General features: G+C 34.7%; 3 protein-coding genes across 3 annotated transcripts; all 3 read right to left on the bottom strand.

Annotated features, from left to right (window-relative positions):
- Positions 1–81: 81 nt before the first annotated feature.
- On the bottom strand, positions 82–5,155 carry LOC104904965 (transmembrane 9 superfamily member 2). The gene is made up of 7 exons (XM_010693401.4): positions 4,751–5,155; positions 3,773–3,813; positions 3,089–3,674; positions 2,798–2,935; positions 2,555–2,711; positions 1,918–2,402; positions 82–621 (listed from the first exon to the last, which is right to left on the bottom strand). Exons 1-7 carry the CDS (start codon positions 4,900–4,902, stop codon positions 402–404), a joined length of 1,779 nt encoding a protein of 592 aa, XP_010691703.2. The 5' UTR covers positions 4,903–5,155; the 3' UTR covers positions 82–401.
- Positions 5,156–5,903: 748 nt separating this feature from the next.
- LOC104904964 (ADP-ribosylation factor 1) lies at positions 5,904–12,968 on the bottom strand. The gene is made up of 9 exons (XM_057392314.1): positions 12,736–12,968; positions 12,522–12,623; positions 10,544–10,722; positions 8,871–8,972; positions 7,941–8,160; positions 7,596–7,666; positions 6,975–7,094; positions 6,770–6,888; positions 5,904–6,337 (listed from the first exon to the last, which is right to left on the bottom strand). The coding sequence occupies exons 1-9, from the start codon at positions 12,779–12,781 to the stop codon at positions 6,247–6,249; spliced, it is 1,050 nt and encodes a 349-aa protein (XP_057248297.1). The 5' UTR covers positions 12,782–12,968; the 3' UTR covers positions 5,904–6,246.
- A 7,790-nt stretch (positions 12,969–20,758) lies between these two features.
- On the bottom strand, positions 20,759–21,481 carry LOC104905083 (uncharacterized). Its single transcript, XM_010693524.4, has one exon. It carries the CDS (start codon positions 21,479–21,481, stop codon positions 20,759–20,761), a length of 723 nt encoding a protein of 240 aa, XP_010691826.4.
- Positions 21,482–24,787: the final 3,306 nt, after the last annotated feature.

Raw genomic sequence — 24,787 nt, 5'->3', positions numbered from 1 at the left:
TCCTGAACTTATTTAAACATATTTAAACTACTTTGCTGAAATCAAGAGAATGTCATAAAAGAGGCATTGCAATGAAGGAAATGATCCAAACAAATTTTAAATTTCATCAGATATTGTGCAATTTAGTGTCAAAAAATCTATAAAATTTGATAGTACAATTCATGTAATCTACTACAAGACATAATTCTCCTACTTTGACATTTTTTCTTCATTAAACCATACAAGGAAGAGTACTAGGGAGCGTCATCTCGTATGTTGCTAAAACTGCAATGGCAGAGAGCAAGTTCACAATAATACTTACCCTTAATGAGATCATAAATTCGTTACAATGCCAGAACATCACCGGTGAGGGAGAACGGAGAAGAAAAAGACCGGCACAGACCAGAACTCACACTGCCTATCTACTCACATTTGATAGACCGATATATATGGCGGACAAACAGGAGTGAGGCACGGAAACCAACAGTTCCGAGCATGAGGAAGAAGCCATAGCAAATGCAAGCCATGTAGCCAAAGAAAAACGACGTTTGCATAAAACCAGTCATATCAGAACGTGCGTAGTAGTAATATAAGCAATAGCCATAGATAAATAGACCTGTGGAACCACCACATAGGAAAGCCCTGCGACACAAAGCACACAATAAGTTAATATCACAAACTGCTATGCCACAGGAAGATGTGACCGCCCCCACCCATGATGGGGTTCAATCTTTTCGCACAAGTCAGAACGGTTTTATAAGGGATAAAAAATGGGAGACATCCAAGGCATTGGACAGCTGAAAACAAGCAAGTACCTTACAGACACTAATTTACACAACGGTAGTTGAGTAAAACAGATTTAACCTTCCAAAAATAATGTAGAAATCGTAGAAGCTCATGTGTTGGTCATGCGCAAACATGTAAAATTCCGATCGGAGAACATGCGCCTCAACCTTACAAGAGCCAAAGTGAACCAAACTACTTCCATCAAAATGTGTTGTATCCATTCACTTTGTTTCAGTATAGAGATCACATCTACAAACTCAGACAAAATGGCCATGGGAATTGGGACCTTCTAAGTTCTATCACAGAGCACCACCTTAAATAAAGTTTAGCACACGTCATGAGCACTGCACCTTCTGGCACAGTAGCACAGAGAGGCAATGAAGTGCTTACAAGTAACAAGCTGCGTCCAGCAAAATTCCATAATCCACCCTCCACAACATATAGGGTCAACTTATTTTGGCACAATTTCGTAAATAATTCAACCCCACCTCACCCCACCCAACCCCCCAAAAAAAAAAGTGCCAAGATTGATAGTGGATTACAAGATTAGTGTTTTTTTTTTTTTTAAAAAAAGTGCCAAATCAATAAACAACGGATGATTTGTCCATAAGTTATGATAAGTACACAAGGAGACACCTTAGAAGGACTATGGTACAAGATTCATGTTCCACATAATGTAGATTCATGTTACAAGTCTTACATATATGCACTTAGCAAGTGCTTTTAAGCTATAAGATTAGAACAAAGCTCATCTAGATGAAAAAATTCTACACTTTAGAGTCCAATTCTCATCTTGGGAACAAGTATTTTCATTTTATTGAAATAAGTATTGCTTTAAACAAGTATTGAGCAGCATGGAAATAAGTGTTTTCCTCTAAAAAGTCATTAATATAACAAGGTCACCAAGATATGAGAGAAGACTAGCATAAGCAATCACAATTACTGGAAATAAAAAATTGCATTTTTTCTGTATTTATGCATTTTGTGCTGCTAAATAATCACTGTAATCAGAGTAAAGAAACATGAAAATATTGTTGTGTTCAAGTGTAATCCCCAATCTCCATTAAAATGAACTTTAAAAGCATGCCAAAGTGAAAGTCACGGAACTCAACAAAGATATATGACAGCAGAAACTAGAAGATTAGTGCATACCTCCACCACCATTCATGATCTTCAGCAGCAAGTTGGAAGTATGTCAAGGCCACAGTGATGAAAGCAGTCACAATAATCAAAATAATGAAGACGATGAACAAGATGCTGTATATAGTGTAAATCCTGTGGCCCCAAACACTGGCAAAGATGTAGTAAAGCTCTATATATATCGCACTGAAAGGCAAAAATCCAGCCATGGCCATCTGAGGAAGAGTACTGCGATACCATGGAAGTGGTGGAATTTCTCTGGGGTACTTAGTAGTGCGGCAAGGAGCTTGAAACTCAGCCTTGCTATTCTTACCAGCAATTCCACCCAAAACAAGCAATGGTGATGTCACAAGTGTCCAGATAAGAAGAATCACCACAATGGTGCCAAAAGGAAGAGCAGCAGTAGCAGTATATGCAATTGCTACTGTGTTCAGGAAGCAGAAGGTCAGAAACAGAGGCCCACAGAACAGGCACCCGGTTAACAAGAGGTTCCTGACCTGCAAAAAAAGGGCATCACAATAAGATCACACAAAAATTGACTATTTTGATACTCTCTAATCTCTTCATATTTCGTTCTGACTCATCTTTAGCATCCTTTTTAATTATCTGTTTCAAAGGAACAAAAGAAAAAGAGAAAACCAGCTCATACCCAGTTTGTTCCTTCCAATTGGCTATAAAAGGCGGTCGCAGTGTAGCCAGCAATTCCAGATGTGAGAGCGTAAATGACAACAAGGGCCGTGAACAGGGCTCCTCGGTTATATGGGTAAAACACTCCTACTAATGCAAGTAGGAAGATGAAAAGAGTACTGATAGCGGGGGGGGAAAGTGTGTAAATGTTAGATCATAAATCCTATAAAAATTAGTTAAAAGAACAAGAACACTAGAAACTTACAGAGTAAAAAGCTGGGTGCCAGATCCCAGAGAAGCTGCAAGCAGCGATTTGTACATTGGAAACCTAAATACATCACCATGAATATATTTCCATCCCGTTTCTTCCTGATCTTCAGCTGTTTCCTCATCATGTGCATACCTTTTGCCATAAACAAAGTTACAAAATGTATAAGAATCTAGTGCTGATCACTTAATTGCTGGCAAGAGAGACTAATAAAATTATCACAAGAAATCAAGGATAGATACAGAACTGTAAAAAAGAAGAGATGAAGGGGGACTTTTCAACTCTTACTTAACAAAGTCATTCTTGAGAACTCGCATGAGAATTGTGGCAAGAAATCCAGTCAGGAGGAGTACAGTAACGCATGAGTTTATGATAGAGAACCAGTGAATTTCTAGATGATGAGGAAGAGAAGATGATTGAGAATATTTATCCATTCTCTTCTCAAAAGGGGTGATTGTATCCTTCCACTTTACTGTGTACATAAATTCCATGTCAATGTCCTTATCCTCAGTAATATCCACCAAAGAGTTAGGATCCATTCGAACATTGATTTCAATGACGCGGTCCTTATTGTAAAAGATGTCAAAGTGAATATGCTTATACAGATAAAATTTGTACTCGCTCGGGTCCAGTTTCCCTTCTTTGTCAGCTTTACCAAGGAAACCCCAAATTGGCAAATCATCATAATACATTTGGAAGTAGTAATCTTTTGATACTGCATCTCTAAACTTAACCACTTCTTCCTTTGACATTTTTTTCTTGCATATAAGTTCTGAATCCTTATCCACTAGGAAATCAAGTTTATAAGGAGCACTGACTAGACGATCTCCATTTAGGACTTCACCAAGAGCTTCCTTTTTTTCTTTCACATGATCTGCAGTATAGAACACAATACATTTGTCAAACAAAATGTTCAAAAACTAAGTTAAAGAACAAGTGCAAAGTGGCGAACAAATATCTACTAGTTTGTACCTGGGGCACAGAAAGGCAGATCGAAATACCGGTATGTTTCACTGAGGAAAAAAAACTATTAGATTGTGCTCACAAGGTGATAATATAAGAACCTCCAACATGCTACAATAGAGAATAATATGCATTATAAAATATTAGCGACAATACACACTTAGCTTCAGAGCATGATTGCAAAATTGCATTTATTAGTTCAGTGATGGTAGTTCGATGCTCATTAACAGGCTGCCGCTAAATTCCTACTATGGGGGCGGAAGAGCGACTGGCTAGCGTGTCGTGGTGCAGACAGTATGCATAAGCTTAATTCTAGAAGTAGAGCTAAAATTCAACCTCTATGGCTAGAATCTTCAGTACAAAACTCAATATAATGCATCTAGATTCTTAAAATGTTAGATCATAGATGGATAAATTTAGTAAGTCTCCAGCCTTGCATTTCTATGTCCACGCAGTATCCCCACAAAACAAAGACATAACTAGCCCTCTACCTAATTGATAAAGCATTTACCATATATAGAGAGCGGATATACCAAAATGGAGGCCATAAGTTAAGACAACATTCTCTGAAGAGGTAAAGACGATATTTTTTACAAGAATCAAACACGACATTTACCACAAAAGAACCTCAATTCCTTCATTATTAGTATACAAACAGCATTATGAACTGAAAAGCACGAATAATTTTTTTTACCAAATTTCAAGATCACATCTTATCCACAACACAAAATTAGTTAGTCAATTATCTTAATTTACATCAAACACACTAAATAGTGTAAAAATTTACACTAAGCTTAAAATCAAGCTCTCATTTCAATGATCGTACTACATATTATCGCTAAGTCGCTAACTACAGTGTGAGATCCACTAGATCACTACAAATCACTGATTCGCCAAGTAATTATTCGCGTAAAATTGAGTCATATAACCTAATTTAAATAGCAAAAATTAGGCAGATCAAGAAAAAGAGGGAAACAAAATTCAAACCTAGGGTTATGGAAAGGGCCAACTTTATTGGCGTAAAGAGGAACTGCTTCTCCAGCTTTGTAGCGATGATCGGAAGCGTCAGATCTCACTTGAACAACACTAGAAAACAAGAAAACAACGGCCACCATAAACATGGCCGTAGATTTCTCCATTATCGTCGAAAATCGCTCTCTTTCTCTCTCTTCTCTCTGCTTCTCACACTCGAAATTGCAGAAAAATTTAGGAATTGGAGAAGAGAGAGAAATGAGATCGAAATTAGGGATTTAAGAAAAAGGAGGAGAAACGTAAGAGATAAATGAAATAGGGAAATATTACAAGGGAAATGAAATGGAAAGAAAATGAGCAAGTACACCGACGCTTTTTTCTATGTACTGATTTGAGTGTGTGTGTGTCTGACTGCATATAACTTGTGTAGGGAAAAAGGGGTTCACGTATCACTAGGGGAGATCCAAGATGTGGAATAATCAATAATGGAGATCAACCTGCAAAACGTGAGTTTCCCGTGAGATGGATTAGTCAACCCTAGCTTCGTATGGGAGGTCTAACCGAGGTGGGTTGGGTATGAATGGGATGCTTATCGGTTGAGTCGATTTCGTACTGTTGTTAGCTCGGCTCATGTTCATTTAAGTTTATTCGAATTTGAGGTGAGCTCGAAATTTGATGAATCAAGCTGAGATTTGACCAAACGTTGATTGAGTTGTTCACGAACAAGTTTGAACGATTATTATCTTTAGTTTACTCGTCTTTTTTATATTGTTTTTTTTAATATTTTTGTTTTTTGAGCATATTGTTTTGACAATAAAACGGTTAGTTCATTATTGTGTAATATATAGAATATTTATGTATACATCTGTAATACATTATTTTTATATATAATAATGTGATCGAGTCTGTTCACAAGCTTTTCGAACCGAACTCGAACTTGAACCGACCCACAACTAGCCGAGCTTCCATTAAACTCTCACTTCATCCTCAATTCATTCACAAAATAAACAAATAGTATTGAGGTTTTCTACCCTTGTTAAGTTGTTTTATATTGCTCAACAAGCTAATATATTTGATTATCAAACATGGACAAATTTTGATCTCTTTAACTTGCACATACCTCAAGCTTATTCAAATTTGTCAATTTGGAATTTACAACTTTAGTATGAAACAAGAAAAGTTGTTTCAAACGTCAATACATGGAGAATGAATTAGGTATACAACATGCTAGATCAACTTACACATTACTAACTTAAGAAACAAGCCAAAAGAGAAAAAAAAAAAAGCATCATCTTCTGTCAGCTCTTACAAAGAATATCTAGATTCCAAAACGCAACTTTAGTAAAAGGCTAAACAGAAAAAAAGAGACAACATTTTAAAAGTGGCTACACAATGTTATGAACACTTTAGTGCTGTACGAAAGGCATATAGTATCCATTTGATGCGTTCGCATTCCTTCATCAGCTGCCTTTATCCATGCAGAAAAACTAACCACAAGAAAAAAACCTCCCTCATTTAGAACTGTCACAGAGGTTTTGGTATAACCAATTAAGACCTTGATAGAGTCCGAGACCTGATATGGCGGAAGCGTTCTGGATATGCCTACAAAGCAAACACGACATCGCTTATTATAATTGATTTTTATTGATATTTAAAATTAACACGGATTTTTACTCATTCACTACTATATTTTTTTCTTGTACAACTATATTATTTTCTCGGTACAAGAAACAAGAAAGCGGAGACTGAGAATGATAGATTGAAAAGTGAAGCTATGTGATAGGGGAGAGAAACACAGAGAACAAACTCCAGATAAGGTAACGATGCAAATGCTAAACTTATTGTGAAACAACTATTTTCAGCAAGTCTAAAAGCTTATTGAGAAACAAGGGGAATATGAAGTTATTTATGCTGTTTAATACAATTTTTTACGGCATTGAAATTTATGATTCTTAAGATGAAGTGAACAAGGACTAACTGTGTAATCTATGAAACAATTACTCGGTCTAAGTAGATCTAGAATGAAAGTTATACCATGTATGATGACGAAGAAGATGTAGCCCAAGCTTGTGAGCAACCTCTGAGACTGGCATAGCATTTGGAAGGTCTTGTTTGTTGGCAAATACTAATACTGCTGCATTACACAGTTCGTCCTGCTACAGTGAAAATAATTTCAAAAATTGTGCTTGTGATAATTATAAATCACCAACAAGAAGATTAAAGTATAATTTTCTCTAACCTCACTGATAATTCTGTGAAGCTGATTACGAGCTTCTATAATTCTTCCTCTGTCAGTGCTGTCTACAACGAAAATGAGCCCCTGGGTGTTCCGATAATAATGTTTCCATAACGCCCGAATCTAAGTAACAGACAGGAACAAATATTGTTAGTCGTGTTCCCTCATTTTGCGACGGAGGATACAGAAAAGCGCACTTCTTGCTCATTTGAAAAGGGAAAAAGAATATTCACCTAACCATTCTCCACAAAAATAAAGAGGTGTATCGACATTCTTACCCTTTGTTTTGTGAATCACAGAAGAGCTAGTAAGGGAATGAATGTCAATATCTCTCTGTGTATTGTGGTATTCAGTTACGTAAATAACTTAAGCTTTAAATCGCAGAAGAATTTATTTTAGAAAAGAAGAGGGGGGAGGGGAGGGATAATAACTATAAAATGGAACAAAAGGACATCCAGTACAGTCTGAATGGAGGAACTTAAAGATTTGGAAAAGTGTACGATGAAGAATGTTCATAAAAGACGGAATTTGTCTACTATTCGTTTTTCCCCTTTTTTGAACTCATTTTTCTACTTAAGAAGGATGGGGAAGGGGAAGAAATGGGCAAGAATCATATCTAGATACCTTCTCTTGTCCACCAAGATCCCACACAGCAAAGTTGAGATTATTGTATTCAACAGTCTCCACATTGAAACCTGATCAAAATAGGACATTAAATTTTAGTTTTTTTCTTCTTCTTGTTACAGAAGAAAGATGCACATAAAATCTTGAACATGAGGAAGAAAAGGCATATCATGAAAATTGAGAAATATATATTGATACTAATTGGTAAGAGAAAATAGACACCCCTGTCCTCCTCTCTCCATTAGAGAGAGAGAGAGAGAGATAGCGGATTAGAGAAGAAGAAAGAGACAGAAATGAGTATGTGATGCATGCTGACAAAAGCTAGAGTTTTGACAGATTAAATACCTATAGTGGGCATTGCCCGTACAACTTGTCCGAGCTTGAGTTTGTAAAGGATCGTTGTCTTTCCAGAAGCATCAAGGCCGACCATCAGTAGCTTTATCTGACGTTTAGAGACGAGCCTCTTCATAAGACGGGAACTGCCTAAGCCCATGGGAGCAATAAAAAGACCCAACAAGGTGGAGAATTCAGAAGATGAAAGATCCAAAACAAGGAAAGAGAAACCTCAAAAGTTCAATGATCATACCTTCACAATCTGCAAGTTATATATACCGGTAAAAGAAAGGCAACAGAATTGGATTCTCTAAAGAAAAGAATATATGTTGACTAGTACTCTGTCTAGGAACTAATAATTAGAAAGGGAACAGAACAAAAGATTTTCTTCACATGGTCTATTTATATATATTAGTATAAACAAAGGTTTTTAATCAGCTATTGATTATTAATTTCATTTTCCCAGCTGAAACAAGCACACAGTTGAAGTTAATAATCAGCCATCATAGCCGCAAAGCTACCGATCACCTGCGTATTCATCTTCAACAGATCACAACAGTATATGAACCATTTTCAGTAATACAGTATGAGACCAACTGTTACTTTATTCTCCCAAGGAACAAACAGTTGGAGGGTACATTTCTCACATGCTTCAGAATATATCTTGCTTCACTGTTCTGGAGAAGCGTAAAGGTTATGGGAAAAGGTAACAAAATAATAGAACTATTCATGCAATGGACCATTATATACAATATAATAGCCAAAAAGACGGTTTAAGATTCAGCAAAATCTTTAAAGCAGATATGTTTACATTAACTCTGTACTTTTTACAAAAAGACGAGTTCTTCTGCTTGAATTGCAGTCAATGAATCCATAATTCAACTGAAAAAATTAGATAAAATAACAAAATTTACAGGGAGCAAGGACAGCTGCTTGCATTTAATCCTTTGAGGCGGACTGGAATATGAAGATAGCAGTCAGAACACCAACCAGTCCGGTGACTGCCAGAGCCACAGTTGGCAACGGGCCTGTGACCCCAAAATTCTGCAGATTAGGTGCAAATTATCAGAGCTAACACTTTGCAGTAGCTACTCATATGAATGAAATGTACTTGACCGTGACAAAAAAACTCGAAACTCACTTGCCAGGCATGGAAAATATATCATTTAACCACACTACCAAATTGAAAACAATTATGATGAATTAAAAAATCTTCAATTGAACATGTAAAAGGTACATCTAAAGACAGCTAGAAACGACAGAAAAACTTAGGAAAGACTTGTGTGGCATAAATATACCGCTAAACACCAAATCACAATGAACTGATAGGCCAGAGCCACAACCTAAAAAGTTAGCTAATGGAGTACAATTACTTTGAACTTATTCAAGAAATTCTAGTGTTACAGAAAATGAAATCAGGAGTGTTGATTAATAGACCGTAAAAGCTTTCAGAAAGGTTCAGCTCCTGTTAGCCAGCTCAGAGAATTTGAAGAATTAGTCAATGTCATGAATCCTTGTTTCACAGATGAAAGGGAAATGACAGCAACCTAGCTAGCTGCCTTAATCTCAACCATAAATTACATCTCTGCTTACCATCATCACTAATTTTTCCTTTATTCTATGTTACTTAATATAGGGACCAAGGGAACTCAGTTAGTGGTTACAATGATGCAGACATGCCAACCTTGTGTCAGGGCTATTTTCTGTTGTAACTGTAGAGAAATATAATCTTTCGAATGAGTTCCACCTTATCCATTACAACCTACATCCCAAATTAATTGAAACATTTTCCTTCTTTGGGTTGTATCTGGATAATAGTTCGAAAATGCGGTTTCGGTCACGATCGTAGTAACTGTCACGGTGATGCGGGAAGGGGGATGATACGGTTGTTGTACCGCCAAGAATCGGCTTAAACCATGAGAAATCCCTACAACCCGCCTAAAATGCGGTTTTTACACCTTTGCGATGTGGGTAATATCGGTTCGGTACTTTTGAAACCTTTACGACACGGGCTATACGATACGATGCGGCCTTGTGTTGATACCATGATCTGGATCATCAAAACATACCTATTTTCCTACATGGAATACGTGTATCTCTCCCCTCATCCAAAAAAGACTAAGTTCCTCATGACTTTCTATCTCTCTCCTCTTCCTTAATTTTTGTGTTAAAACGCAACGTTTCAATTAATTTGGGACAAAAGGAGTACATAAAATAGCGATTGCATCTCCCGTCACATGATAACTATAGGTGCTAGTTTGTTGATCAGGGTTAGTGTCAAGCGGAGAAGGAATCTCAAGCTCAAGTCTATGACACATAAAGTCCACCAATCATCAGGTTAGTGTACACAAGGGAATCAAAGGGCCAACCCTATCGTAGGAAGTGTGACAGGGGAAAATAAAAAAGCCATTATGGCAGCCAATTAATACAGTTACAACTTGATTCCCGAATTCAATGTTGTTCAAATGATGAAAAAAGGACATTGTATAATATGCAGAAAAAGTCGTATTGGGTATAGAGAAAAAAGGAGTGATGAGATGCCAAAAGAATATATATGTTAGAATGAGCCACTCATTTCTGGTGAAGCTAATGTGATGAAAACTGGCACTCTGTACCTCAAGGAGCCCCTTGCCAGTTGATACTTCAACAGTGATTGCCACAGCAAAGCCAACCATTGCAATCCTTCCTAACCATACATCCAAGCCATTCCCCTCATTTGTACTTTGCTCGCACTTTATAGAAGCTGAGTTTGCTTTGGATGCAGGCTTCAATTGAGCAGAGCTTGTCCGTATAACTGCAAAACATTACTAACATAAATTGCCAGCTCAGGACTATTCAATTCAAACTTAAAAAATCTATAACATCTTAATAGACAAACATAGAGTATCAAATATCAATTACTCAAATTAGATACAGTTACAAAATTGGCAAGATACCTTGCAAACACCTGATATCCCTCAAAAAGGGAAGCAGATGCATGTAAAAGTGGTAAATTTTAAACTAGTGCATCCTTTCCCGACTTTTTTAGGGGGCGAGGTACCAGAAAAATGACCAGAATTAATAGCCAAACTACTATATCCAATAACTTGTTTTACTCCTGGTAGTTGTTGTGCTCCCTGTCTTCAATTACCCATTTTCCATAGTGGATTGTTTCAAATGAGTAGCCTAGTTCCTTATTCAGACTAGGTCCACATGATAAAATATTACTATCTAATTCATGGCCCATACCACACTTTCTCCTTTAACTCTGTGAACCTAAATGGGTAGAGCAAAGAGAATACAAAACTTTTCTTTGGTGGGGGGGAGGGGGGGGGGGGTAGAAATGTGAGAAAGGACATAAAATTGCTTGAACCTATTATTTATTAAAGCATCATTCACCATGATGCAGAACTTTAAAGTCACTTTTGTCTTTCATACTCCCTCCTCCATGAACGGATATGGATCATGGATTAAGAGCCGAATTTGGATCATAAGATGAAATGCTCATATAAGCTTACTCCATGAATTTTCAGGTCGATTCTGGCCTTTTCTCATATAGTATGCTACAACAGCAGAATTTCGCTCTACATCAAAAACTCGAACTTATGCATGAATACTTGGCAGCAAGGGATGTCAATGAAAGCACATTCATCATATCTTCATCAGCTAGATAAACTCCACATAATTTGCTTTTATTTCCTATCCCCTAATAACTAATACTTCTTTGATTTGAACATAATTGTCGCATTGTCCAACCAATCATAAGTATAGTATAACGAAATTTCACAATTTTACTTTTTAATAGTTGTCCAGTCCTCTCTCCATCAGATCTGTCACTCACCCATCAAGGTAGCATAAGAGATCCACTCATAGTAGATCAACTACTATGTTAAGATATATGAAAACATTTTTCCGGACACCCCAAAAAGTACTTTAATACATCTATTGATATTTAACAGCAGCAAATCTTGCAAAAGATGCCAACATCTCACATAATATATTCAAAGGCCTCATTTGACCCCCTCCAAGGTCCACTGCTTTCAATTCAGCACATCATTAGTTCATTATCTAACCATTGCTTTCACACAGTCCCTTCCGTTTTTTCCTAAACCCACTTCACTTCAATCTCATAGAGCCTCTCACCTTTCACCATAAACCCTTTTCCCATGGCAAACAACAAAATCAACCTTGAGCTGATCACAGCCATTTCGGGCCTAAAGTTAAGGATAAAAGTTCCTGCTCAACTCCGGTAAAATCGACAGGTCACATAAAATGCATTTCGAGCCACAAAAAATCATGCCTAAATCCCCCAAAATCGTCCGACGTTCAAGCTAAATAGTTATGCTGATTGGTTGATCAGCTCTAATATTTCAACCACATTGCAATTCGATTCTTGGGTTCAAAACTCAAGAGCCTATCACCCTTTGCACCACTTCTTAAACTAAACAAGCAATCCTAATAATTTCACTATCAGACACATTCAATCAATGAGCTCACTACCAAATTGCAAAAACATGAAATTCCCAAATTGATTTCAGAGCAAAACTTAGAACAAACAATAAGAAAAAAGCAACAGAAAAACACACAATAATAATAATTCAATTGTATAATTACCAAGTGGAGAACCCCTGACAAAAGATGTAGCATTTCGAGCAAAACTTGAGGTGGGTAGCCTTGAAATTGTACAAAGTCTTGGAGAATTTGGGTTACATGCATCTGCAGTGACAATTATAAAAGATAATTTTTATAAAAAAAAAAAAATCACACATTTGTGAAAAATCCCATAAAATAATAAATACAGAGGAAGAGAAAAAGGACGAGGAAAAACCATAGATGGAGAGGTTGAAGGAAGCGGATACATGAGAAGCAGACATGTTCTTCCACAAAACAATTGGCTAAACTTTGCTTCACACTTCACCCTGCTTTGCCTCTTGATTTCTATCTTCTAAAAATTTCCTTTTTTCTTCTTCTCTTTCAATTGGCTGATTATCTTCTTCTCAAATTAATCCCACCATTATCCACTGGATGGGAAGATGTACACGTGTTCTGAAAGTTTTCAGGAATATTTTCTCTATTTTCTGGTAGATATAGTTAATAGTTTATTGAAAACCTCGTTATTATTTTTTGTTGATTTTTTTTTTTTAGAGACAACCTTTTAAAAATAGTTTTTGCGAAAGGCAATCTTTTAAATTTTTTTGGACAAGTTTAAATCTTAATGAAATTTTTTTTTGTTGAAAACAACCTTAACCTCATTTCCGACGTTGACTCACCGGATTCCGGTGTTGGCTTGGTTGTTGCAATTACTTGGTGGTTTATTTGATAGCTAGAAATAATGTCACTTTTCGAGACGAAAGTTTCTCTCCATGAAAGATTAGTGTGATGGTGAAAGTTTTTTTTAGTTAATATTAGTAAGGAGGCTAGTATTTGTTTTCCGTTAGTTCATGGTATTGGCTCTTCTCATAAAGAGAAGAGTATTCATTATGGTCAAACCTCTTTTGGGTTCGTCATTAGAAATAGTGTTGGTGGTGTGGTGCTAAGTCTTGGATCCAACCCTTTCTATCTTTGTTGCATAAACTTGGGGATTAGGGAAGGTATTAGATATACTATTTCACTTGGGATTGAGAATTTGATTATTGAAGGCGATAATTTGATTGTTATACAGTCTATCAAAAGGATTTGGACAATTCTTGGGGCTATTTACTCTCTTATTTCAAATGCAAAAGAAGATTTGAAGTTTTTTTAGGACGTCCAGATCCATCATGTGTTCAGAGAGGCTAATTATGTTGCTGATTGGATGACTTATCGAGGACATGCTACTCCAAATCTTACTAACTGGTTCGAGTTACTTGATGTCTCATTTTCTTTGGTCATCCACAATAATGCTTTTATGGTGACCCTTGTCTTGGGACCCTCCCTAGTTATTTCTTTCCTTTAAAAAATAACAATAAAATTATTATTATATTTGTCACTTTATACATTACTTTTGGCTAATCAGAATTAACTTTAATGACACATTAAATGTTTATGTTGTTTAATAATGAAAACTATTTGATTATTGAAGGCGATAATTTGATTGTTATACAGTCTATCAAAAGGATTTGGACAATTCTTGGGGCTATTTACTCTCTTATTTCAAATGCAAAAGAAGATTTGAAGTTTTTTTAGGACGTCCAGATCCATCATGTGTTCAGAGAGGCTAATTATGTTGCTGATTGGATGACTTATCGAGGACATGCTACTCCAAATCTTACTAATGGTTCGAGTTACTTGATGTCTCATTTTCTTTGGTCATCCACAATAATGCTTTTATGGTGACCCTTGTCTTGGGACCCTCCCTAGTTATTTCTTTCCTTTAAAAAATAACAATAAAATTATTATTATATTTGTCACTTTATACATTACTTTTGGCTATCAGAATTAACTTTACTGACACATTAAATGTTTATGTTGTTTAATAATGAAAACTTGACAATTATTTCGAGACTTGTTAAAAGAATTTTTGACAAATAAAATGGGATAAAGCAAGTACTTTCGTGAGATAACACACTACTTACTATGTTGATATGAACATTATTACGTTTATATCTATACTGATTGGGCAAAACTGGTTGGAAGTTAATAAATTTTGTTTTACATCTAAGTAGTTTTGTATTTGTCTCAACTAGTCTATATGCACGTGATGCGTGCGTTAATGTCAAAACTTGTTATTCTATTGTATATCCTATGCGTATTATACTTATGATTACACTTAATATGTGAAAGAATAATAGTTAGACGAATTTAGATATATTAATTCGCTAAAGTTAAAAAAACTAACAAAGGTTGTGTGTGATTTTTATTATATTTTTTTGTGAATAAGTTTTGAATTGAACAAAAAGAATAGACATAATGAGTTAGTTTGACTGAATTAGGGTATGTTCTCCTCGACATAAAACATCCGAATTGAATTAAATTGAATTGAATTAAATTGAATGTAATAAATATATAAATAATATTTAAACAATAATAATATTAATATTAAATAATAATTATAATGATAAGTAATAATAATCAATAATAATAGTATTTTGGATATTTTTAAATGATAGTTATGAATACATAATATTTATAATCATAAATTAATAATATTAATAATAATAATTAATGATAATAATGATAATAATGATAATTAATAATAATTATTTTATATTATTTGTATTAATATATTAATACTTGATGATGATATAATAATAATAATAATATATAAGAAGTAAATTAATATTACTATTTTAATAATTAAATTTAATAATATAATAATATTTAGTAATAAAAATAATGATTGAGTCGGACCGCGCAAAATTGCATCATAAACCGTTTTGACGCGATTTGATTAGTTTATGGGCTAAAAAACGTGGGTTTATTTGTGCTTTTGACCTAAACCATGTTCCTTCTAACAATAATAGTAATAATAATGAGTAAAATTATAAATAAAAAAAAAATATAGAAATAATAATAATAATGATATAAAAATAAATAATAATAATAATAGATTAATTAGTAAAATAAATTAGACCAACATGATAATTATTTTTAACAAAATGGTTATAAAAAGAATGGAGCTCAACTTAACTGGAAATAAGTTGGGGAGAACAGTCCCTTAAATTGTATCAAAGGTTGTGAGTGTTTTAGACTTTTCAGGTGGATATCATGCATATCATATTGTCTTATAAAAAAAGCCTAGATATTTTGTCTAGTTAATTTTTTGATCGAAATATTTGGTGCATATACCATTTTTAACTAGAGCTGAAATGAGAAAGTGTTTTTAAATTGTTTTGTTATTTTTTTACATTCCATTAGATCATTAAAGGTAATTTACGATTTTCAGAGGGGACACTATCTTCCTCCCCTCTTCCCTTATGTAATAGAGATTTAGCTTTGCGGTAAAGATTGGATTGTCTAGAGCTTCTAAGTCATTGAATTCGTTACCTTTGTAATCTTTTCATCAAGTTTACTTGAAAAGGAGGCAGATTTATCCGAGACAAGAACCCGTGTTTTTGGGTACTCCTTTTGCCAAGTGCAATAGTACATTCTTTTAAAGTGACCAATTTGTTGATTGCAACCCTTTCATTTCAATCTCTTTAATAGCAGCATTAAATAAACCATATTTTTTTAAATTTACAGCCAAAATTCAAACTATATTTACGTTTTTTTGAGCTGCAACTTAAAAATATTTGGTTTATTCGAATATGCAATTAAAAAAATCTATACTAATATATTAAAAGGCGTGCGCAAACAAGAAATGGTGCCACGTGGCGCTCTCCCTAAGGGAGTTTTACACCATGTAATCCACAACAATAAAAAAGATTAGAAATTGCATAATATAGGATTTGATCTCAAGACCTCAATAACATATACTAAAGTCTTAACCACTAGACCAAATAACATTTAGTGTTATTATCTTAAATTATAATATTAATAAATGAAAATTTTTCTTACCCGGTGCGTAGTCCGGGCATAATAACTAGTTGAAATAAAAAAGTTGTAGCCTGTAATTTACAAAGTCACTATTTTAAAAGACTGCATTTGGCTAAAAGTGAGATTAATTGGGTGCGCTCGAAAATAAGTATGCAACCAAATTCCACATAAAATTTGAGAGATTAAAGCTAGAGAAATAGCGTGAGATTTCGAGCCATACTTGGCGTGCACAAGCGAGGAGGGTGAAATTCAAGGTTGAACGTAGATGCGAAATCCAAAGTTCAAAGGCGAATTTCCGCGCGAATTCATAAGTTTTTCTCTCTTTCTCTTATACTCTCAAATTGGGTTTATATTTCCTGATTATGTTTTGGATTTCATAGTTGGTTTGAATTGATATTGTTTGGATTGAATTGTTGAATTTATAGTTTGAATTCAAGATTATATGTTGTTAGATACTTGAGTTATATTTGTGTGTATGTTTTAGATTTCAATGTTATGCCTAATTTGTTATCTTATTATGTATTAAGTTGAAATATTTGCTAGTTATATGATTAAGCTTAGTCTAAATTATACAGCAATAAGTAGAACTAGTTTAATTTAGGCTGTAAAGATGGTTTTAAGTTCAAACTAGAATATAACTTAGACTAGTTATTTAGTCATAAAGATATTATATGTTTAGATTAACTAGAAATTAATGAGTTACTTCTAGTTTTATAATGCTTCTAGCTTAATAGTTGTAAGTTGCGAAATAATTGTGGTGATTAGATTAGTTTAGAATAGATGTTCGGCTTAGTTCAATGTTGATTAGAAGTAAGGAAGTATATAGGGGAGTTTGGTTGCTTGAATTCCTACCATTAATCTATCTAATCAAGTAATTGATAATTTTAAACTTAGCTTTCATTTACATAAAAAGAGAAGCTAAGTATTGCTTTTCATGTTATTGAATGTGAAAAGGTCAAGGAGGAGAACTTAGACCAATTCATTAATACAGAAGCATTCTTTAATATATATACATATCTTTCATATTGTGCAATACTCGTTCAGAAAATCATTAATCAATCCAGAAAGCTCTGAAAAATCTTGAAAGAAAAATTACAATCATTATATTTTACATCATAATATGTGACACAGGCACATAGCTATGTGCTTCAAACCATATTCCTTTGGATCCCATAATGTTCTTGTTTTGAGACGGTACAATGATTTTCGAATATCATGTAACAGTTTCCGAATTTTCAGACTTCAAATTTCATTTGAGATCTCCTTTTGAGGAGGAAAGAAATGAAAGAAAAATTATTGGGTTTTTAATTGTATGCTTGATGTATAGCTCCAAATAGGACCTCCAAAACATGTATATCCTGACATCCTGTGGACATTGTAATGGTCTATTCATGAGGAGGATCTCGTGTAGGTTCATAAGGAGAAATTAAATTTGCCAGTGGCAGTACCTTGATCTCATTTTCTGTGTAATCATGTCTTACAACATCACCTAGACCAAGTATTGACTTCTCCATAATGCAAGTAAGATCAAAATCAAGTCCACATCGTGTACATCTGTACTTAATTTCATTCATTCTCCACCTCGAACAAGCAGAGCAACGATAATCACTGCGTATTCTCTTAAGCAACAGTGGATGGGGAGGGTGCAGCGGGTGAAGCAAGTAGAGTGGCAACTGGCTGCACTGAGGGTGCAGGTAGAAGTCACACTCATCACATGTGTACATTCGATTATTGGCCTTCCCTTTGCTTCCACATTGTTCACAATATATTAATGCACTTGGTCTGAGCTTGAGTTCAAGCTCATGTTGGGGGTGCAGGTGTCATGTTAACCTGGTTGGGTGCTGAGCACAAACCTGGTGGAACGTCAAGGTACATGTATCACAGTGATACCGAACACCATCCCCTGCATTTTTGCAATGGTTGCAATTGAAAGGCTGTTGTTTGTACACCGCCTTCAGCAAGTGATTGGGATGGGCAAAAGAATCATCGATGTCCTGGAGGATTCCAAACTTTTCGATGTCTTCAGGGGGCATTTTGTGTAAGAGCCAGGTAATTGGGCTTTCCGCACAAGTCTTATGCAGATCAAAGTTGCATTTGGCACAGTGGTATCTCTTTTCGAGCCCCCTGCAACTACAACCGTCACAGACAAATTTTGCATAGTCTGTATCAGTATAAGTTAGGGGATGGGAGTGCATAAAGTGTTTGATGACTTTTGTTTTTGGGTTATCTTGAGTTGATTTTCTCTCCATTTTTCTTTCCCATTCTCTCTCTTCCTCTAGTTCTTTATCTTTCAGTTTCATTTCATGTCTTTCTCCCCCCCACACCCATGACATATCTCCTCTTATGGTTAATGTTCGGGATCCTTGAACTGCTAAAGATGACAGAAGTATATATAGAGAGGGCAACTCAAGTGAAGAATGGGTATATGTGTATTGTGGCTAATAACAGCCTAGCAGGTGAGCTAGTCCGCAGGAATGCACATCCTTTTCTATCACTACATTGTCTATAATGAAATGTTCTTGATGATGTTTCCACTCCTTTTTTATAATTAGATAATAGGATTTCAACCCTACTGTTGCTGTTCTTCTGCAGTCGGTTATTCCTCTCGTATTTGATAGTCCTAACTCCTACTGTTCCCTTCTGTGGAAAAGTCTTTAAGGCAAGCTGCATTTAGGTCTCTGAAGTCGACACACACTCGTACTTGTCTGTTCTGTTTTTCTTGCATACTGGCAAGATGTTCTAAATAAAAGAAACTTGGGTTGGGAAATTGGATTCCCTTATGAAATGAAAGAAAGCGGCAGCTATGAATTTGTTAAACATTTTGACATAGTTCTGAGATGAAAATTCTTGATCTCTATTATATAAGTCAAGGGGGGCAATGGTGTCCCCTTTGAATTCACATATTCACCCCTCCACAACATAAAACCATTATACACATAAACTTATCAAAAAAAAATTCAACCACATTTCTATTAAACCCAATCAACTCATATAATTGTCAATCACATAAACTTGCCAATAAAAAAGATTCAATCCTATCAAATTTAGATCCAATCAACTAAAAAAATTCGTAATAAAAACTTACCAAAAATTAATATCACAGACAATAAAAAAATATGACATTCTCATTACAAAGACAACTCATATACAAAATTAATCACAAATACGAACTCCAAAAAAATTTTAGTTTTTTCATTACTTGGATATGCAATTTTATCACTTATAGTTACTTTAAAAATGTTTTTAGATACTATTTGTAAGTATTTAAATACTTCTTACTGACCAAATGAAGGTGAACGTAGATATGTATTTTCATAATTGTATTTTTCATTTTCTTTAATACCGAGTAATAATTATGTCTAAAATGTCGTCGCAAGTATAGCGTGCAGAAAAAGCTAGTATGATAGATGTTAACCGCAATCGAGATTTCCATAGTTGATCGATCATTTGATCACCGCTTCTTTATCTCTTTCGTTGAGCTCATACCTTTTTCTTTTGTTGATCGGGTGATAGCAAAGTCAGTGTCTTTTTCACTGAATAAGGTATGAGCTTAAATCCTAAGCTTCTTCTCATTCCATTAAAATTCATGATGAGCCCAAATCAATTTTCTTGCTGATTCAAATAAATAAGTGGCTAAACTCTACTCCACACTTCACCTGATCTTGATGTCTATCTTCTGAAAGTTTCTTTTCTTTCTACTCTTTGTTTTGGCTGGATTATCTTCTCAAATTAACCCATTCCCACCATTATCCACTGGAAGGGAAGATGCACACGTGTTTTGAAAGTTTTCAAGGAATAATTTCTGGTAGATAGAGAAAGAGTTTTATTTAATTGAAGAATAGTCATCTTAGAAGCTTTCATTTACATAAAAAAAACAAGCTAAGTATTCAAGCTCGTCATGTTATTGAAAAGGTTAAGGTGGAGAACTTAGACCAATTCATTGATAAAGAAGCATTCTTTAATATATTCATACTTTCATATTGTGCAATACTGATTTCTGAAGAAAATTCATCATAGTAATCAGAAACTTTCATATTTATATATATATAGAACAAGCTAAGTATTGAAGTTTGTCATGTTATTGTATTGGAAGTGAAAAGGTTGAGGAGTACAACTTAGACCAATTCATTTTAATAGTATATAAGTATATAATACATGTCTTTATTTAAAACCCCATTAACCAATCAAGAAAGCTCTTATTAATCTTGAAAAAAATATTACATTATTCATAGTATTTTACATCATAAGATATGACAGAGCTATGTGCTTCAAACCACAGACGGTACAATGAGTTTCGAATATCTTGTAACAATTTCTGAATTTCCAGACTTCAAATTTTCGTTCAAACATTTAACGAGGAAAAGGTAGAATTGGGTGGTTAACTGTTGGATGCTAGCTTAGATATCTATGACTCCAAGCGCGAGCTTCAAAGCTTTTAATGAAAGCATGTAAACATTATGATCATTACTTGCTGTATAATCAGGATCTCGTATAGAAGCATACGAAGAAGTTAAATTTGCCACTGGCAGTACCTTGATCATATGCTCTGTGTAATTCTGTCTTAGTACATCACCTAGACCAAGTACTGAATTCTCCATGATGCAAGTAAGATCAAAATCAAGTCCGCATCGTGTACAGCTGTACTTACATTCATTTGTCATCCACCTCGAACAAGCACAGCAATGGAAATCACTACGTGATCTCTTGAGCAACAGTGGGTGGGGAGGGTGCAGCGGGTGCAGCAAGTAGAGTGGCAACTGGCTGCACTGAGGGTGCATGTAGAAGACACACTCATAGCATGTGTACATTCGATTATTAGTCTTCCCTTTGTCTCCACATTGCTCACAATGTATTCCCTGTGCAGTTGGCCTGAGCTTGAGTTCAAGCTCATGTTGGGGGTGTAGGTGTGATGTTAACCTGGTTGGGTGCTGAGCACAAACCTGGTGGAACGTCACGTTACATGCATCACAATGATACCGAAGACCATCCCCTACATTATTGCAATGGTCACACCTGAAAGGCTGTTGCTTGTACTCCGCCTTCAGCAAGTGATTGGGATGGGCAAAAGAATCATCGATGTCATGGAGGATCCCAAATTTTTCAATGTCTTTAGGGGGCATTTTGTGTAAGAGCCAGACGATTGGGGTTTCTGCACAAGTCTTGTGCAGATCAAAGTTGCATTGGACGCAATGGTATCTCTTTCCGCTCCCCCTGCAATTACAAACATCACAGACAAATCGCGGATAGTCTGTACCAACATAACTTAGGGGATGGGAGTGCGTAAAGTGATCAATGATCTTTGTTGTTGGGTTATCTTGAGTTGATTTTCTCTCCAATTCTCTTTCCCTTTCCCTTTCTTCCTCAAGTTCCTTGTCTTTCAGTTTCATTAGATGTCTTTCTTTCCCATTCGCCAACAACATATTTCCTGAACCTGTTTGCTTGAAATCGTTAAACTGCTAAAGACACAAGTATATATAGAGACTAGAGAGGGTAACTCAAGTGAAGAATGGCTGAATGGGTATATGTGTAATGTGGCTAATAAGCAGTTAAAGTAGCCTTGCACTCTTTTCTATCCCTATAGATTGTCTACATTGAATTGTTCGTGATTATGTTTTACACTTTTTTTTTTAGTAATTAGATATAGGATTCCATCTCTGACCAATTCAACAAAACTTTTAAAATTCATAGAAAGAGATCATCAGTTCACTTTGCACGTTATTTACTTATGGATGACATATGTATGTTTCTTCTTTTTAAGGTTGTAAATCTAACTTGGTATGCAAATTTCATAGTGCAGATTTAGGGACGTTTTGGTTTGTTCCCTGATTAAAGAACAGGTAAACTAATACCTACTACTACCAAAAAAAAAAGCCTAGGAAAACAGTCATAAAGGGCCTTAGAAATCGTCTCATAACAGCTTTACATCTTTAGGACACTGGTTATGTTGCTCAGTTTCTTTGATTGATTTAAAAGGACACTGGTTTGTTCCCTTGTGCTATCTATAAAGTTGGGCTCTAAACGTAAAAATATTATGCATAGATTGTAAAATTATAAATAATTTATTCTGTACAACATATCAATGTTAAAATATTTTTGACAAAATAAAGCACGGGTTTGACAATATAACTAGAACAAGCATTTAATTTAAGACTTTGGACCCTATAAAAAGCGGGCCATATGGTATTGGTCGCTTTACACGCCCTATTCGACGGTACTGTCTTTAGCCAATATGGACAGCGGAATGAAAAGAGGTCAAGAGACCGGTTTTTACACTCCAAGTCTCTTTAATGCACCCAACCATAGATTTAAATATTTGAATATTTATTTTTAAGAGTAGATGTAAGTAATATTTCACAATGCTTTTAAGCTTCGAATCTACAAGCGTTTAGGAAATGTGAAATTTTTCGAGGGTTGAATATTAGCTTAAATTTATAAATTTCTTTTTAGCTAAAAGGTCGTATACTCCTTTTAATTATAAGTTTTTGGGAAAATAAATCTTGAACTTACTATTGAACTAACTAATAAAAAATGTTGCAGTTTACTTCATAATTGAATAAGCGTCATTAATCTTCTTTTACTTTTTCAACAACTTTACCAAACACTCCTATTTCAAACAACTACTTTAAACGCTAATTGCTGATAACTACTAGCGGACAACTCGTCGCTAACCCAACACCTACAACTACAACAACTAATCACGACTAGAATCTCTAGTTTTGCGAAACATTTCCTTAATTTATATTCTTATTATCTCGAATGAAACTTTAGATTCTTATATCTCAATGGATTATGATTCATCACATGTATAAATCAAAATTTTATTTAAGGCATGTTCGGCAAAAGTAGTTGTTAACTGTCTGTTATTACCTTTTAGCTATTACTTATCAGAGTTTGGATGTGAAAATATCTTTTATGATAATTAGTGTTTGATAAAACTAGCTATAAGTTTTAAAAATAACAAAAATTAATATATTCAATATTCAAAAGTTACTGCAAAAGCTACATGTACCTCAAGATCTAATATTTACCGCTTTTTTAAAACACTAGTTTAAACACCAAAGGTTACTTCAAACACTACTTTACCAAATACAACTTTTCACCATTATTAAAGTTTTGACTTAGTTCAAACACTAAAAGCCACGTCAAAAACTATTGCCAAACACGCCTTTATTACTTCCTCCATGTTTTTAGTTTACAACATAAGTTTAGAATTTGGATGCACGTTATATTAGAAGATCCATGTGATAGAGGAGGAGCGGTATCAAGATATATGGAAAAGTGTCTATATGAGAACTTGAAAAGTATAGAGAAGGAGAGCTCATATTATAGAAAGGAAAAAACTTATTTTGCAACAACATTAATGGAGAACGGCTAATAGCTAAAATTCAGATATCCGGATGACATAAGTACTGGAATGGCGATTTGAATATAGAGTTCGAGTCGCCAAGCTGGAGAATACTTGTTCAAACTTCAGCCTCGCAGTTACTTTCAGTAGGAGATACTATGACTTGGTATCTGACACCTCATTTGAATGTTAACTTTTGACTCCTACTTTAGATAAGTTAATTAAATCAACATGATAACCAATTCCACAGGTTGTCATTGATGTTAATTCAGGTTGTTAGGGTGAGAATATTGGGAGTTTTGAGGGCGAGTCTTGAAGGCGAGTCTTGTGACGAGACTCAACAAGACTGAGCTATATTAATTTTGGGTAAAGCCTTGGAGAGAGTCTTGGGTTGAGTTTTGATATTCAAGACTTTTTCCCAGGACTCTTGCCGTGCAATGGATATTTTGTTGGCCAGTAAAAAAAATGACATGTGTCTTTTTCTTTGTGTAGTGAATTTGAAGAGAGTTTAAGGAATAAAGTATAAAATTGGAACGAGTTTGAAGTTGTAGAATTAAAAATGAGTGGAAAGCTGATGTGACACAATTTGAAATTTGAAGTTGAGTTTGAGGGATAAACTCATCCTTAGTCTATTGTGCTCGAAATTCAAATGTAGTTTCTGGGTCAAATATGAAGGGATTAAAATGATATCGTCATGTATTTGTGTAACAAATCTAGATGACATGAGCTCAATATGTTTTTTGGACTTTTAATCCATTTCCAAATATTTCATAATTTTAAACTTTAATAGCTTACTGAAGAATAGTCAAATTATATAGTAATCAGAAGCTTTCATTTACATAAGAAAACAAGCTTAGTATTGAATAAGCTTGTCATGATGTTGAAAGTGAAAAGGTTGAGGAGTAGAACTTAGATTAATTCATTGATACAGAAGAATTCTTTAATATTTACATATCTTTCATACTGCCGCTATACTTATTTTTTTAAAAAAAAGCATCAACCAATCTAGAAAGCTCTCACAAATCTTGAAGAAAAAAATTACAATCGTAATATTTTACATGTGAAATAGCTGTGCTTCAAA

Source organism: Beta vulgaris, chromosome 9 (assembly GCF_026745355.1).
Source record: "Beta vulgaris subsp. vulgaris cultivar EL10 chromosome 9, EL10.2, whole genome shotgun sequence".
In the NCBI taxonomy this organism is placed as follows: domain Eukaryota; kingdom Viridiplantae; phylum Streptophyta; class Magnoliopsida; order Caryophyllales; family Amaranthaceae; genus Beta; species Beta vulgaris.
Note: the sequence above shows the minus strand (reverse complement) of the source record. Positions and strands in the feature narration are given on the sequence as shown.